We start from the raw sequence: 16,754 nt of genomic DNA, 5'->3' as shown, positions 1-16,754 counted from the left end.
AGACCAGGAAAAGCACCTGGCTCCTGGCTCCTGCCACCGGATCAGCGCGGTGCGCCGGCCATTGGAGGGTGAACCAACGGCAAAGGAAGACCTTTCACTCTGTCTCTCTCTCTCACTGTCCACTCTGCCTGTCAAAAAAAAAAAAAGAAAGAAAAAAAAAAAAGAAAAAAAAAAGAAAACCACGCCAGGGCCAAAGGAGAGGGCGAATGAAAATGCTGACACTCAGCAAACGAGAGCCCACGCGCACACAGGGCCATCAGCAGCAGACAGAGTGTCCCTGTCCCCTGTCACAAAGCAGGCCTGCAGACGCCGGCACCAGGGCTGTGGGAGCTGTGACCAGTGTCCACCCAGGCCCGCCTTCCCTGGGGGGAATGGCGAGAGGGGACCGCCAGGGGCTGGGCCCCCAACACTCAGGGCCAGAGCCCAGCTCTGCTGCTGCTGCTGCTGACGGGAGCCGGGGGTGGTCACACACGCTCTGCGGCAGGGCAGAGGGACGCACAGATGGGCACTGCTGGCCGCGCGGACCAGGCGTCACTGGGCGTCCCACTCCAGAGACGGAGAAATGTTTAGGCAGAAATTCCTCAGGGGAGAAAAATGACCAGACGGTGCCCCAGAACCGCAGCTCGCTCCCTCCCAGAAGCGCCAGGGTCCATTCTGGAGGAGGCATACATCATCCAAAACGCCTTCCAGACGGACGGACGCCCAGGAAGCAGCCTGGGCCGGGCGAGCCTGGAGGATGGATTTACAACAGCGCCGCTGCATCTCAGGAATGCGCCTCTCCCTCTCACTCCCCTGTATAGGCCGGTTCTGCCCGTCCTGGAGAGCAGCAGGCGGCACGGAAGGAGCTGGAAGCCGGACACTGCTTGCTGCTCGTGTAGCCGTGTAGCCTGAGCCAGGCATCGCACCCCGACGGCAGTCCCGGGAGCGAGGCCCATGTGGCAGGAGGGCTGAGTCAGCCAGTGTCACCCCAGTGCTCGGCCCGCACCCCAGCCAGCCGCTCTCTGCCTACCTAATTCCCCGTGGCAGGGGCTGCAAGTTGGCAAACCCCATGACGGCACCTCAAGGGCTGCCACAGCACAGAGCCACAGCTGTGCTTGGCCCAGGTGCTTGTGTGGCCAGCAGTCCTTCAAGACCACAGGCTCAGCACAGCTGAGAAGCAGCCGTGGGATCCTCAAGGCCATCCTTGGTCTGAGGACCACAGTGAAGCTGGCCTGGATGGGACAGCAAGAAGAGAGCCAGTCCTGGGTACAACAGTGGAAGCCCAGAGCCACCCTGCACCGGCTCCCTGACAGAAACCACCCGTGTTTACAGGTGCTCAGGGGTTCACCTGCCCTTCGATTGCTCGTGGGCAATCCAGAGTTCACCCTGCGCCCCAGGTCAAAGGAACAGAGCGCAAAGGCACACGGGAAAGCAAAGGAAGCCCCTGTGGTGTGTGGCGCCAGGTTCCTGGCCTAAAAGGCGCTTGCCCCCAGGCGTTCCCGCCTGTCACCCCATGGCCAGCCCAACCTCGCCCCGACACACAGGCGCCCGCCCCCAGGGCCAGCCTGCAGAGCCCCTCATCATGCCATGAGTGGCCCCATCCATCCTCCATCCTGTCTCCTGGGAGGCAGGCCCTGGCTCTCATCCATCACCCGCTCTGCGGTTCTGGAACCTCCTCCCACCCAGGGCAGGAGGAGGAGGAGGGGGAAGGAGGACCCCCTCGTGCTGTTGCTGGCAGGGCACGCCGAGCCGGCGACTCGCGGCTGAGCGTCAGCAAACAGGTGCCTTTCTCGGGAGAGGGAGCCCTAAATGTAGCTGATCGGGATTTTAAAGACCAGGAATCCAGTTCAAAAGCACAGCTGCAGCCGGCGCCGTGGCTCAATAGGCTAATCCTCCACCTTGCGGCGCCGGCACACCGGGTTCTAGTCCCGGTTGGGGCGCCGGATTCTGTCCCGGTTGCCCCTCTTCCAGGCCAGCTCTCTGCTATGGCCAGGGAGTGCAGTGGAGGATGGCCCAGGTGCTTGGGCCCTGCACCCCATGGGAGACCAGGAAAAGCACCTGGCTCCTGGCTCCTGCCAGGATCAGCGCGGTGCGCCGGCTGCAGCGGCGGCCATTGGAGGGTGAACCAACGGCAAAGGAAGACCTTTCTCTCTCTGTCTCTCTCTCACTGTCCACTCTGCCTGTCAAAAAAAAAAAAAAAAAAAAAAAAAAAAAAAAAAAAAAAAAAAAGCACAGCTGCTTATTTGTAATAGGGGTGAACGCGTCCGTAAGGAGTCTTCTCACGGCTCACAAAGAGTGTTTCTGGGGGGGTGAGCCGAGGCCGAGTGCACCGGCGGTGCCATCCTAGTGCTCAACACGGTTTCACTTGGTTCCGCCTGCTCGGGGAGAGAGATAAGAAACTTTCTACAGGGATAGGATTCTATCCCCGGGGCCAAAACCATCCGGCCCCTGGGAGGTGTTCCATAAATATTTGCAAAATGATTAACTGTTAGCACAAACCAACTTTTGGAACACTTTAAGCTCCGACTACCTTTATTTGCTCTTGCTTTTTAAAAGGGCCCCGGGCTAGCGCTGCAGAGTAGCACTCGGGTGCACCTGCTGTGCTTCGCAGCGTGCATTCCGAGTTAACACAAGTAACACACCCGGGTGCCAGGCCGGTGCAGTGCCCGCCACACACACACATGTGCACATGCATGTCCACTCGCACGCACACGTGTGTGCAGCACCCCTGAGAGTCCTATTAGCACATGTTTTGTAGATGGCGAAACAGACTTTGGGAGGTTAACTAATTGGCCCAAAGACACACGGCCGTTAAGTCACCGACGACAACCAACACGGAAAACACACCCTGGGTACGCCCCACCTCCTCCGATGTTCACCTGGGGGCTATGTGTTCAGTGGGGGAGGGCTGCCGAGTCAGAACAGTTAAAAATACTTTTGTTTAAAAGGGACCCTCTTTTTCTGCCTCAAAGAAAAAGCAAATAAAACCTTATTTGTACACTAGTTACTATCTTCTTCAAACTAACAACAATTTGGGGACTAAAAAGGCACAGGCAAGGACATCAAACGACTACAAATGTTTTAATTCAGTGAAATAAAGCTGCAACTTCTGGGGTCGGCACTGTGGTGTCGAGGGGAAAGCCACAGCGTGCAGTGCCAACATCCCATATGAGCACCAGTTCGAGACCCAGCTGCTCCTCTTCCGATCTGGCTCTCTGCTAAGGCCTGGGAAAGCAGTAGAAGGCGGCCCAAGAACTTGGGCCCCTGCACCCATGTGGGAGACCCGGAAGCAGCTCCTGGCTCCAGATTGGCGCAGCTCTAGCTGTTGTGGCCATCTGGGGAGTGAACCAGCGGATGGAAGACCTCTCTCTCTCTCTCTCTCTCTGCCTCTGCCTCCCTGTAACTCCGCCTTTCAAATAAATAAATAAATCTTAAGAAAAATAAAAAAACTGCAACTTCCAAGAGTGATCCTGAACAAACCTCTTCAAGGCGGCACCGCCCCCCACGGCACGGCCTTCCCGGCGCCTCTCCCTCCCTGCACTTGAGCTTCTTCCAGGGGTCCCTGGGAAACGCCGGTCCCCCGCGGGAGACTACGCCCATTGCCAGCTGAACCTGCATTGTCAGCCACGGTGGACGTGCACGAGACGCTGGGAGGGCATCTGCCCTTTTCCCGAGACACACAGGCTGGGAATCAACACACCTGGCGCAGCACCAGCCCCAACGCACTGGCCCGAAGCCACAGGGATGCGGGCTCTGTCCCCAGGCCGAGGGGCCTCTCCTGCCAGCAGGCCACATTTTGTTTTTTTTTGTTTGTTTGTTTGTTTTTACAACTCAGAACAAAGTTCCAAGCAACCTTTGCTTGCATTCCTCCAATTTCTACAAACATCAATGTCCACCTTTGGGTGTCTGATAATCCATCTGGGGGTGTGGCCAGAAAGGAGAGATCTGGGGGTTCCTCTGAGACCCCACAAACGATGACTGCACAGTATCCCCTGGGGCACTTGGCCGGAGGTTCCACACACACCACTCAGCACCCACGCACGCACACACACACGGTCAGAGCACACACACACCACTTGGCACCCACGCACGCATACACACACGCACACACAGTCAGAGCACACACGCACACACACATGTACACACTATCAGAATACACGCACACACACTGTCACAGCACACACACACACACACACCTGTGCTTTCAGAGGCCCCCCAGACCCCTCCTCTGCAGACCTCCGAGGTCCATGGCTCAGCCACGCACCCCCCAACCATGCTGGTCTCACGTGGCTTCGAGACTCCAAGCAGACGCCTCTGGCTGCTCGCAGAAGTAACTGGGCCTCACCTCGGCTGCCCACAAAGCCCCACTACCCCACTTCCCTGCCGGTCCCAGGATGGGACAATGCGAGGGTGCTGTCCGGGCTGCGGCCTGTGCCCTGGCCATGTCTCCCCGGGCTCTCTCACTGCAGGGGTCCCTCCTTGTTGCAGGGGGAGAAGCCCAAGTGGGTATCACCTCAGCCACTTGACAGGGCCTGGGCCGGCGGCAGCAGGCAGGATGGCACCTTCTACCCTTCCAGCTGGGGCTCGGCAGAGAAATACCCAGACAGCATCACCACCCAGGCTGCTTCCTCCCTGAGCCTCTTCTGTTTGCTGGTATTAGGAGGAGATGAAACCACACAGCGGAAGGCCGGGCTTCTTTGAGTAACGGAAGCAGCGCTCAGCGCGAGCCTCGGAGCTGCCACTCGGCCCTGCAGGGCAGTGCCAGCGCCAGTGGCTGGCAGGGAACAGGGTGGCAGGTGAGCACTGGCTACTGGAATGGTGCCGCAGGGCTCACCGGGAGTCAGCCTGGGGAACAGGAGGCAAGGCAGACAGCCCGGGAGAGGCCAGAGCCAGTCCCTCCAGGAAGGCCTGCTCTGAACGAGGAGGCGGAGCTTCTGTCCTGGGCCCTTCACTCCCAACAGGGGGCACCCACAGAGCAGCGCCCCCATGACCCACGCCCTGGGCCGGCTACAACACGGGAGAGCCAGGTTCCCGGCGGCGCGAGGCGGGCAGCCTGGGCGGTGGGGCTAAGGTTGGGAAGTCCCACAAGATCTGTTCTAGAAATAGACACAACAGCTCACGTTCCAGAATCACCCCTAGCAGCTTCCGCTGGGGTCACGAGCTCACACACGTTTGCACAAATAATACAGTACAAGCCAGGGGCGTCTCAACTCTCCCAGAGACTGGCTTCTCCTCCCAGCCTGGTGGTCTTCCGTGGAAGAGCCGAGAGCCAACGGAAAGACCCCTCCAGGCTGGGGGGCCAGGGCCAGAGCTGCAGGCGGCTGGGATCCGCTCGGGCTGGGATGGGGGGGGTGCGAGAGACCTGGTGAGAGCCACTTCAGCACCCCCACAGTGGCTGCACAACCTCCAGCGCCAGCCCTGGACAGCGAGCAGCCTGGGGGCCCCCGGCACCCACCGCCTCCCTCAACGTGGGTGGGAGGGCCTGACACCCCCGCCCCCCTGGACACTCTCTGGCACACTCAGATTGTTCAACACCGGCCGCTGGGATGCACGTGCGCTTTCCCTCAGTCCCCCACCTCGTCCTCTGCACCGGCCCCAAGTACCAAGTACCGAGAGTGGGCACCGAGCCCGGCGGCGGCCCTGCTCACCTCTGGAGTGTTCTTCTTGAACTCGCGGCTCTGCTCAATGAGCCGTTTTCTCGACTGTTCGCTTTCATCTTGCCGATTGGCCAAAACTGTTGCGGTGGCATCCAGTTCTCTCTGTTGAGAGAAGAAAAAGGGAAAGCAAGGTCATAACTCACTTTGTCCCAGAAAAGCCCTCCTACTTGTATCTGGCCAGAACACTGGGAGAGACACGCCCGGCTCTACCGACTACCTGCTCAGGGGCAGCGGAGGGGCTGGGGGTGGGTGCCAAGGACACCGGACGCATCGCTCATCCCACGTCCACCGCGTCACCCCTCGCCGGCCCACGCCCACCCACAGGCGCCGGTTTGAGAAAATCAGACTTGCTTATCTTGCTGTGTTGTGCACAGTCACACGCGCCACCAAGGGCTCTGCCCCGACAACAGAACGCAGCCACATTCCTCCTGCCGAAGCCAGCCAGGCCAGAGCCCAGATGATGCCTGGCTGGAGCTGCCGGGCTTCTGTCGGGGACAGCGCCCCGGGCTCCAGTCCGGCCGCGCCTTCTGCTGGGCTGTCTTCCGACGGCGCGCGCCTGACATCCTGTGCGCTCACACTTGATTTGCTTTCATTCAACAAATATTTATTGTGAGCTCATTCCAAGGCGCACAGCACGCTCGGGACCATGAACTAGTGTGCAACACGGACCTTTCCCCAGGCAAATTTCGAGAAATTCCACTGTCTTGTCAGCTTTTCAGAAATAAGGCACCTAGCCATGGCGGCGGGTCCCACGCCACTTTTACTGCCTGCCCTGGAGCTCTGGGGACCACGGAGAGGTGGCCTGCCAGGGGCTGAGGGCTCTGTTCCCCCACAATGAGCACCAGGGACCCCGCGCGCTGCCCTGGCAGTCCCAGGCCGCCTTGCCAGGAGGCTCTGCTCCAAGCCAGCCTGCAGCAGATGGGCCCAGAGTGGAGCAGGACACGTGGCTGGCGCCACCAAAAGGCCCATCCTCCTGCTGAGAGCTGCTTCAGTTCCTGAAGACACAGCGGCACAGGCTGCCCGGGACTGGGGGGTTGCCCCCCGTCTCCTCTCAACGGTGGGGACCACCACGGTGCAGGTGAGCAGAGCAAGGGCCAGAACCAACCAGAGGATGGGTGATGGGGACAGCTGACGACGAAGGCGCACCCCAGACACCCGGGAAGCATGGCGGGGTCTCCCTCGGTTGACCGACCCCACCGCCACCCCTGCTCCACCCCCAACCTCCGAAAACTTCACTTGCTTTCCCTTTCGGTGGCGATAACCCAACAGGCTCCCAGCCGATGGGAGCTGCTTTGCTGGTGTCACTGAGTGGCCCGCGGCCAGGAAGGACGCGCGAGGGGCAACATTCACTCAGTGTGCGGTCAACAAAGAAGCTGCAGGTGGGGGGGGGGGGGGGGGTTGGTTAGTTGGTGGGGGGAAGTGGTTAGTTGGTGAGTGGGTTGGCTAGTTGGCATGTGTATGGGGAGAATTGGTTAGCTGGTGTGGGGGGAGTTGGTGTGTGTTGGGGGGAGTTGGTGTAGGGGGGGTTGGTTAGTTGGTGTGGGGGGGAGTTGGGTTGGTTAGTTAGTGTGTTTGTGGAGGGGGGAGTTGGTTAATTGGTGGGGGAGTTGGTTAGCTGGTGTGGTTTGTAGAGGGGGGATTTAGTTGGTGTGGGGGGAGTTGGTTAGCTGGTGTGGGGGGAGCTGGTGTGTGTTGGAGGGAGTTGGTGTGGGGGGGTTGGTTAGTTGGTGTTGAGGGGAAGTTGAGTTGGTTAATTGGTGTGTTTGTGGGGGGCTGGTTAGTTGGTGGGTTTGTGGGGGGTTGGTTAGTTGGTGTTGGGGGGGAGTTGGGTTGGTTAGTTGGTGTGTTTGTGGAGGGGGGAGTTGGTTAATTGGTGGGGGAGTTCATTAGTTGGTGCATTTGTGGAGGGGGGAGTTAGTTGGTGTGGGGGGTTGGTTAGTTGGTGTTGGAGGAGTTGGTTAGTTGGTTGGGGGGGTTGGCTAGTTGGTGTGGGATGGTTAGTTGGTGCGCTTATGGAGGGGGGAGTTGGTTAGTTGGTTGTTGACTTTTTTAAAAGGAGGGGACGGAGTGGGTGGGGGGAGCGATAGCGCCACACCACACTCTCACACGTCCTCCTTTCGTCTTTCTGGCATTAAAACACATCTCGGGCAAACAAGCCCCAGAGAAGCACGTGGGCTGGAATTCAAGAACAGATGTCAAAGCTACTGCAGCAAAGAGGGAAACACGCAACATTCTGATAGACCACATTTGAAACCCAGCCCAGCCTTGCGCGAAGGCAGGCAGGGAAAAAGAGCAACGCGGGCCATGTGGGGAGCGGGGCGGGCGCGCGGGAGAAGAGCAGCTCCAGGGAACATAAACAGTCTGGGAGGAGGAGGGCTGAGGCGTCTATATTTAAGCAGCGGCAGCACAAGTTATAAAAGGAGACTTCAAGAAGGGCGGAAAAAAGCCAATATTGAAATATGACAAAAAAGCAAAAAAAAAAAAGTTTGTGTTTCATCGCTGTCACACACACGGACACAGACTTCAGAGAAAAACAGCAATGGTGGTTGTCGGCCAGGACCCTCCTGCCTGGCCAGGGGGCAGCTGGTCATCAGGCATCCAGCTGAACACGTGCCAGGTGCTGGGGGACCAAGGGTGACCGTGGGGTCCCCGGCTCGACTCCCACCTTCCAGTTGAATGGGGGAAGCATTGTGGGGCGCAGGAAGAGTGTGGGGTCTGTAGGACACTCTGTCTCCCTTGGCTCCACGTCTGCTCCTTGGGCTGTGAGATCCCTGAGCTGGAACAGGTGGCCTGGGGGGTGCAGAGCCAGTGTGCCTGAGGCCACGGGCTGCTGGCAGTCGGGGACTCTGCGGGGACGCACCTGGGGCCCGTGGACATATGCAGGTCGGCTTGAGAAACCAACGGGGGTCTCCAAATGGCACACGGCGCCACCCGCCACCTCGGAAACAGATTGGCACAGTCAGGAGGAAGGAGCTGAGCCGCCGCCACCGCAGATGGGGTTGGTCAGATTGAAGGCTCAAGGTCTTTGATAGAAAAACACCAAATCCCACGGAGAGACCAAGGCGTTCTCTCCGGCGCTGCAGACCCGGCAATGGGAGGAGGAAGCTATTACACACGGGCCAGATACTGTCTGATTATCAGCCGAGTCTCCATACTCAAAGTGTCAAATATCGCGATGCATTAACCAGGGGCTTGCACGTGAGTGGGGGTGGGGTGGGGTGGGGGTGAGACGCAGCAGAAAGGAGGACACAGGGGCCCCACACTGAAAGGCACCAAAAATACACAACGGTGGGGGGGACCAGCCTGGGAGGAATATCAGGGTCCAGCAATAGCACACTGGCATGGCGACTCGCAGACACACACACACACACACGCACACACGCACACACACACGGTTCCACATGTGCTTCGGGGGGCAGGACGATCATCGAGATAAATTTCAGCACCAACAGCAAAGCGTACAATGATGCCAGCATCAGTTAGGAGACTACCTGTGCATCTGCTTCAGGCGCTGAGCATCTCGGGAAAGCCACGGAGCAGGCACGAGGCCGCGCTTGGCCTTGGAGAGACCAGCGGACGGGCACCTGCATCCACAGTATGCATCTTTGGGCTACTTAGCCACGTGTGTGAATTATTTACCTGGAAAACTGCAATAATTTTTAAAATCCCACCAATGAGGGGCTGCTACAGTGGCACAGCGGGTAAAGCCACCATCTGCAGCTCTGGCATCCCCATATGGGTGCCAGTTCAAGTCCCAGCTGCTCTGCTTCCGATCCAGCTCCCTGCTAACGCACCTGGGAAAGCAGCAGAGGATGGCCCAAGTGCTTGGGCCCTTCACCCATGTGGGAGACCCGGATGAAGCTACTGGCGCATGGCCATTGCGATCATTTGGGAAGGGAACCAGCGGATGGAAAACCTCTCTCTTGTCTCTCCCTCCCTCTCTCTCTGTAACTTTGCCTTTCAAATAAATAAAATACATCTTAAAAAGATGAAATGCCCGCATCCTACCCAATTCCAGCTTCTTGACAATGCAGATCCTGGGAGGAAGTACATGACGGCTCAGTTGGGTTCCTGACCCCCACTTGGGAGACCTGGATTGAGTTCCCGGCTCCTGGCTCCAGGCCCAAATCTGGCCCTGGCCATTGTGGGTATCTGGGGAATGGACCAGCAGACGAACACTCTGTCTGTTTAACAAACCCAGAAAAGCTAAAAAGTGAGCTGTGCACACCCTCTGCGCAAACAACAGCTGCCGCTTGCACAATGCGCTGTGCACTGGCCAATCTCGGGGTGCAGGAGCGGGCGGGAGGCAGCGGCGCTGGTCACAGGACACCACCCAGCCCAGCCAGAGCGGGCCCTGAGAACCTCTTCATTCCACCAAGGCCGCTCCACCTGCCCCGCCCAGGAGAGCTTCCTGAGGCCCCGGCTACCTCCAGCTCATCCCCACGCACACACAGACCCCGTCCATGATGGGGCTGGGCAGGGCACTGCCCAGCGCTGCAGAGGGCCGGAGTCCTGTTTGCCTCCCTGGTGACAATTTCAGGCATGCTTTTTCTCTACTTCTAAAAGGTCCCCAAAGGGCAAGGCCCCTCAGACCTGCCAGCTCTCAGCCTCTCAGACAACTATTAACGATGTATTAAGAAGCAAATGTTAAAAACGCCCATGTGGTGCAGCGGGTGAAGCCGCCACGCGGGACACCCTAGGGCCATATGGAGTGATGGGTTTGAATCCTGCCTCCACTTCCAATCCAGTGTCCTGCCAATGCTCCCGGGACGCAGTGACTCATGGCCCGAGTACGTGGGTCCCTGACACCCACGTGGGAGACCCAAATGGAGTTCCTGGCTCCTGGCTGGCCTGGCCTGGCCCAGCTCTAGTTGTCGTGAGCATTTGGGAAGTGAATCAGCAGATGGGAGATCCATCAATCACTTTCTCTGTCTGTCACTGTGCCTTTCAAATACATAAATCCTTGAGAGAGAGACAGAGACACCAAGAACTGGTTGCTGATTTCAAAGAAACTGCTGGGAAAAACTTTTCTCAAATAAATCAAGTCTCCTGAGGACGTGGGGAGGAGAAGGGCATCACTCACCTCTCAAGTGTAGGGCGCGGTTTGTGTGACACTGGGGAGGCACCTGCAGGCCCCCACCCACCTGCCTGCCCCGGTCGGTGGGATGGGATGCCCAGGCCAGTGCATGCTCTCTGCAGACACAGCCAGACCCCCGCAGGGCGGGCGCCTTCCCATGCCCCAGCACCCCCACGCCTGGGCCGACCACATCGGCCTCACTCCCTCTAGCTCTGTCCAGAGCGACCTCAGCTGTGCTTCCACAGGGATTACCTGTCAAACTCATCACACAGCACAGCCCACAGAAGAAGTTTAACGGCTGCCTCAGTGCACGGGGCAGGCCTCATTTCCAACAACAGAATCGCTCGGGTGGACAGAAAGGTGCCGTGGCTAGAAAGGGGTCAGAGGCCCAAGCCCACCCAGCAGCCTGCTCCTGTCACCCCTCGCAGACCCCCCGACAGCCTTCATTCACTGAAAACCCTGGAGCGGAATCCAGGCTCCAGCCCCGCGCGCCCTGTGTGGCTGTGTTCGCACGACCTCGCGTCCCTGGAGGTAATTAAGATAATGCACTCAAGTTCACGGCACGGGAAGCGCTACAGAGCCACACACTTGACCTCAGCCCAGGCAGGAGCTCCGGGATGCAGCTGAACCGCGAGCGCCCCTGGTCTGCAGACGCCCGCTGTCCAGCAGAGGGGATGAGGCAGGCCCGAAAGATGGGCGGGGGAAGGCGCCAGGCCAGCGGAGCGCCGGGGGGGGGGGGGCACTTCCAGCAAGAACACTCTTCACGTTTGACGCACTGCGCTCGGCAGAGCAGTCGCTGGGGCGGAACAGGAGGGACAGGGACGTGCCACTTGGGAGCAGAGGCCAGGGGAGGGGGGGCGGGGGGGGGTCCTGAGAAAATTAGAAATGTCAAGACCACCCCCCTGAATTATGTCCCCTGCAAACCCACAGCCCCGCCCCCCAAACACACGCACACTCACTTACCAATATGAAATGCATGTCATTTCTCCCTCTCACAATGTGGGTCACGTTCCTTACGTGGGGGCACTGCTGGGGAGGGGACCCTGCCCTGTCTACACTCCCCATGCCTTTCGCACATGCAAATGCAAAGCCCACCCTGAGAAGCCAGCATGACCTTTTAGACTCATTTTCCCCTCTAAGGAGTCCAAGGCTCTGCGGGGCTGTTAAGGACCCAGGAGCCCCTCACTCCCAGCAGGCGCCCCCCCCAAGGGTGCTGCAGGAAGCCCCCGCTGCTCTCTCCCAGGCACCACCCCGGGCAGACGGGGCCTCCTGCAGCAGGGAGAGCCTGGCAGAACGCCCACAGTCAACACTGAAGTTTTCTCTGCAAAGTTTCAGGTTGAGGGCCAGGTCCGGCCCCGGTGCCACCAAACACTCCGTCGACACTGAATCCTGACCCGGGATTTCCTGCTCACAGCCTCTGACTCGGTGTCGCAATGCTCAAAGACCTCATTAGGGCGCCAGCTGCCATAATTCGCACCCAGGACGCCACGGCTTCTCACCCCCACCCTGGACCCCAGCAGCAGGAGACCTGGGGCAAAGATGGAGCAATGGGAGGAGACCCAGCCCCCCGGGTCCAGCAGGTGTGTGCACAGGCACGCGTGTGCATGTGTGAATGTGTGCGTGTGCATTCCACAGAAGGCCAGGAGTGAAAGGAAACGGCTGGGTCTGGACAGAAGCATGACTCGAAGCCGCGCTGTGGGTGCTGCATGCAGTGTAGACAGGGAGTGTCCCACACAGTTCTGCAAGGACACGCGGCGGGGTGGCCAGGACACGATACAACACGACCCGCTAGGAAGCGGCTACGTCCCGCCAAAGCCCTCACCTGGGCTTGCCATTCCCTGCACAGAAAGGCTTCAGGGTGGGGAGGCGTTTGGCACAGGGGCTAAGATGCCGCTCAGGATCCCCATGTTCCACGCCGGGCTCCGGGCTCGCTCTGCTCCCAATCCCAGCTTCCTGCGGATGCTGACCCAGGGAGGCTGGGTCCCTGCCAGCCATGCGGAACCTGGGTTGCTTTCAGGCTCCTGGGCATTTGGGCAGTGAACCACAGGCCAGGAGGGGTGTGTGTGTGTGTCTGAGGGGCCCTCAGATCTGCGCCTAAATGCCCTCTCCTTACCTGCCCTGTCCCCACCAACAGGGTTGGGGACATGCATGTCCGTGTCCACCTCTCTGAGCTCGCCCTGCACTCCTACTGCAGCTGTCGCAGCCTGAACACAGACCCCTCTCTCTGCTGCCCACCCATCTGAGGGGTGCAGGCCACCTGACCTAGCACTCCTCATGAGGACTCGCAGGAAGCCACCCAGGGATCCAGTGGGACCCATCGTGGCTGTCACCCCTGCTCCCTGGGCCTGACGCTTGTCCCAAAGCGGGAGAAGAGCAGCACCCTGGGAACGCTTCGCAGGGATGAAGCCTGGTGCGGGGTGGGGGTGGGAGTGGGGGTGGGGGTGACCCAACCCGTTTCCAGTTACGACGATTCTTACTGGGCTTTGTCTGGATTTTGCTCCCTACTGGGGGGCTGTGGAGAGGACCACAGCCCCCACCCAGGGACCCGGCCTCGAGTAACTCTCCTGACCCTTACCTGTAACACCTGTGACCCAGGCCAGCCACTGAACCCAAAACTGGGGAGATCAAGTCCCAGTGCCGGCGGCGACAAACCTAGCCCCTGCCTCTCGCCATTCCACCTGCCCCACCTGGCGGTGTGAGGGGCACCTCCCCGGCTGCCCACCCGGCGGTGTGAGGGGTACCTCCCCGCCTCCTCTCTCCCCCAAGGCAGCAGAATCACACATCTGGCCTCCACACTAAATTGTTTGCTCTGGAGGGGACTTGACGGGTATGCCTGGTCTCAGAGATGCCAGTGGAAACACCTGAATCAGCCCATGAGGCCAGCCCGGGCCCCCTGAGGACGGCTGCACTCCTGAGTGGTGGGCCCCGCCCCCAGGAAACCAACACGGGGACTTGCAAATCAACACAGGGAGAATGGGGGCAGGATTTACCATCATGGGGGTGCATTAAATTCTGACTCTGGACCAAGTGGACACATTACCCATTCAGAAAATAAACTCACATGCAGACACATCAACTAGCAAAATGAAAGACAAGGGAGCGAAGCTGCCACACGGCCTGTTTCTCCGCTCCTGGGGACGGAGCAGTGTCGACCGGGAGACCAAGAGTTCGGTTTGAATGCCCGACGCATCCAACGAGCCTTGTGCTACAGGGAACACTGGCGAGACTCTCATCTGAGCCATCAGACGTGAGTGACGGGGCTTGGGACACAGACTGAAAGACAAGGCGGAGCAGGTGCAGGCCAGGGCCCCTGAATCCCGATGGAGAGAACTGGGCCCTACAGGTGTGCAGCACCACGTGAAATTCCTGATGCTGGACCCATCTGGGGCTCCCAGCTCGCAGTCTCCGCGGCTCTCTTTTTGGCTGAATCTCAAACAACAACAGCTGAAATGCTGCCTACCGGCCTCAGCCTTCCAGACCCACGTGGCTCCCGACGGTTCTTCCCCAGCCCTCAGCAACCCGGCCTCCCCGCACCCGCCCCTCGGCCGCGCCACCCGGAGTGCGATCCTTGGTGTCCGATGACCTGCGCTTGCCTGGTTCTCTCACATTCTGTGCTGTCGTGTTCTGGGGTGCGAGTGGGACTCTCCGCCTTGGGTGGGCCCCTCGGTTTCTGCTCTCTGTATCCACATCCCCTCCCCCCAGCATCTACCTTCCCCGGTAGGGCCCTCGCTGCGGGGTATGGAGGGGCCTGCGAGCTGTGGCCTGCTGTTGACACCACCCCTCTCGGGGGCCTTGGATCCACTGGGTGAGAAGCAACACTGGGGGCGTCTGAACTGGTCCCAGGTGGGGAGGCACAGGTGCCCATGCACGTGACCTGCCCGTGCTGAGCGGCTCCCAGACTTGATGGCTCCAGTTCTTTTGAGACTTGGGACAACGTATTGTCAGACAAGTAGGGACTTGTTAAAATCAGGGAATGTCTGGGGGCAGGTGCTCGGTGCAGCCACTAATATGCCACTCGGGTCACCCACTTCCCTATCACAGTGCCTACATTTGAGTCCCCTGCTCATGGACACCATCAGAGGCAGCAGGTGACGTCTCAAGTATCTGGGTCCCTGCCACTCACAGGGAAGACCCTGAATGGGTTTCTGGCTTCAGCCTGGCCAGTTCTGACCATCATAGGCTTTTGGAGAGCAAACCATTAGAAAGAAGGTATCTTTCTCTATGTCTGTCTGTCTCTCTATGCCTTGCAAGTAAATAAAATGTAAAACAGATTTTTTAAAAAAGATTTATTTATATGAAAGGCAGAGTTACAGACAGAGAGAGGTCTTCCATCTGCTGGTTCACTCCAAAATGGCTGCAACAGCTGGAGCTGCACCTATCCGAAGCCAGGAGCCAGGAGCTTCTTCCGGGTCTCCCATGTGGGTGCAGGGGCCCAAGGACTTGGGCCATCTTCTACTGTTTTCCCAGGCCACAGCAGAGAGCTGGATGGGAAGTAGAGGAGCCGGGACTTGAACCAGCACCCATACGGGATGCCAGTACTGCAGGCAGCGACTTAACCCACTATGCCACAGTGCTGGCCCCAAAACAAACTTTTTAAAATAAGAAATGCTCATGAAGGTGGACATGGAAAAATTCATTCATCTAGTCCCCCCACCACTCTGGCTGCAGAACAGGCAACGGACCTCAGGGAGGACAGGCCGAGGCTGCACCGCCCTGCTGGGGACAGGGGAACGTGGACTCCAGAGACCTCTCACTGGCCGGACCCGGGACACGGAACGAGGGCGATGAACCAGAACCACCATGCAGGATGGCAACTGCTAGCAACTGGCTAAGGAAATGTGAATTAAATCCCCCTCCTCCAGGGCCCCGCAGCCCTGAGTGGCAACTCTGTGTGTCGGTGCAGAGGCCAGCCCAGCCACACAGAAGATGTTGGTGGCCTGTGCCGCCCCAGAATGACCCCCAGTCCCGAGGTCATGTCAGGAACTGTTGGGAAGCAGCTGCCATGAACCCATTTCCCAGACTGGGAAAACCAAGGCTTAGGCAACTGACCAGCCTTGCCACATCATGCTGGAGCAGATGGTGCCAGGGTGGCCCTTTGGGTGGGCCCAGAGCTGAAGGTTTTTGAGAGAAACTACGCCACTGCCTCCTCCCTCCGCTCCAGGCCAAAAGCACTTTCCTTTGTGCAGGAAACAGGGGGCCAGGCCATCAGCCAAAAACGAGGCAGGGACAGGGGAACCGTTGTGTTTTAATCTCAAAATAATTACGCCCCTGCCAAAAGGACTAACTCTGATCTCATCTACGCTGGTAAAAATGTTTTCCTCCCAAAGTATTTGTTTCAGAAATAAGCCTTTAATTTGAACACTTTAGGAGCCAACATTTCTGTCTGTTGAAAATATTTGTTTCTATTGTTTGGCAGGAATCAATTTGTTAGGGCACCAGCCACTCTGGCAAGGGTTCCTCGCCGCTTCTCTGGGAAAGTGCTGGCGGCAAAGCCATCCACCGCTCTGCAGCTCCCTCTCGCTCGCTCGCTCGCTCCGTTCCCGCTCTCTGTTTGGGCTGCCCCAGCCACAAACATCTGCCAGCGCAGACCCAGGCTGGGAACCAAAACAAACCACCCAGCGCGAGTGTGCCAGGAAAGAGACGCTTTGGGGGTCCCGGGAGCACGAGCTGGGCTCAGTGCGCAAGCTGGCTGCCTATGGTTTCCCTTAATAATAACCATTGTGACTGTGACTACTACCACTGCTACTGGTACTGCAACATCAGGCCGCCCTTCTGCATAGCCCCGCTTCTCAGGACGCTGGACCGCCCCAGGCAGGTGCATCACAGAGGTGGCGGCCGCACGGCCCTTCCAGACTCCTGAGCGCGCTGTGCTCAGAGCGCCGTACCTGCCTGACGTGACGGAAAGCTACGTGACACGCAGGGTAGGAGGACAGCCAGCGAGACGGCAGTTCTCACCCCCGTCAAGGAGGACGAGCCCTCCCACCTCTCTGCACACCACGGGCTGGGGTGTGTAAGAGACGGCTGGCCACAGTGCAACGCGA

General features: G+C 59.0%; 1 protein-coding gene across 12 annotated transcripts in view; it reads right to left on the bottom strand.

The window, feature by feature from the left end:
- Positions 1–16,754, bottom strand: part of CUX1 (cut like homeobox 1) — a 312,734-nt gene that overhangs the window by 232,905 nt on the left and 63,075 nt on the right. For all 12 annotated transcript variants that reach the window (XM_051837966.2, XM_051837967.2, XM_051837958.2 and 9 more), the window contains exon 2: positions 5,628–5,738. In XM_051837966.2, coding sequence (XP_051693926.1) covers positions 5,628–5,738 — 111 coding nt within the window. The remainder of the gene's footprint in view (positions 1–5,627; positions 5,739–16,754) is intronic.

Source organism: Oryctolagus cuniculus, chromosome 19, assembly GCF_964237555.1.
Source record: "Oryctolagus cuniculus chromosome 19, mOryCun1.1, whole genome shotgun sequence".
Taxonomy (NCBI): Eukaryota; Metazoa; Chordata; class Mammalia; order Lagomorpha; family Leporidae; genus Oryctolagus; species Oryctolagus cuniculus.
The sequence above is the reverse complement of the archived record's forward strand: the minus strand, read 5'-3'. Positions and strand labels throughout refer to the sequence as shown.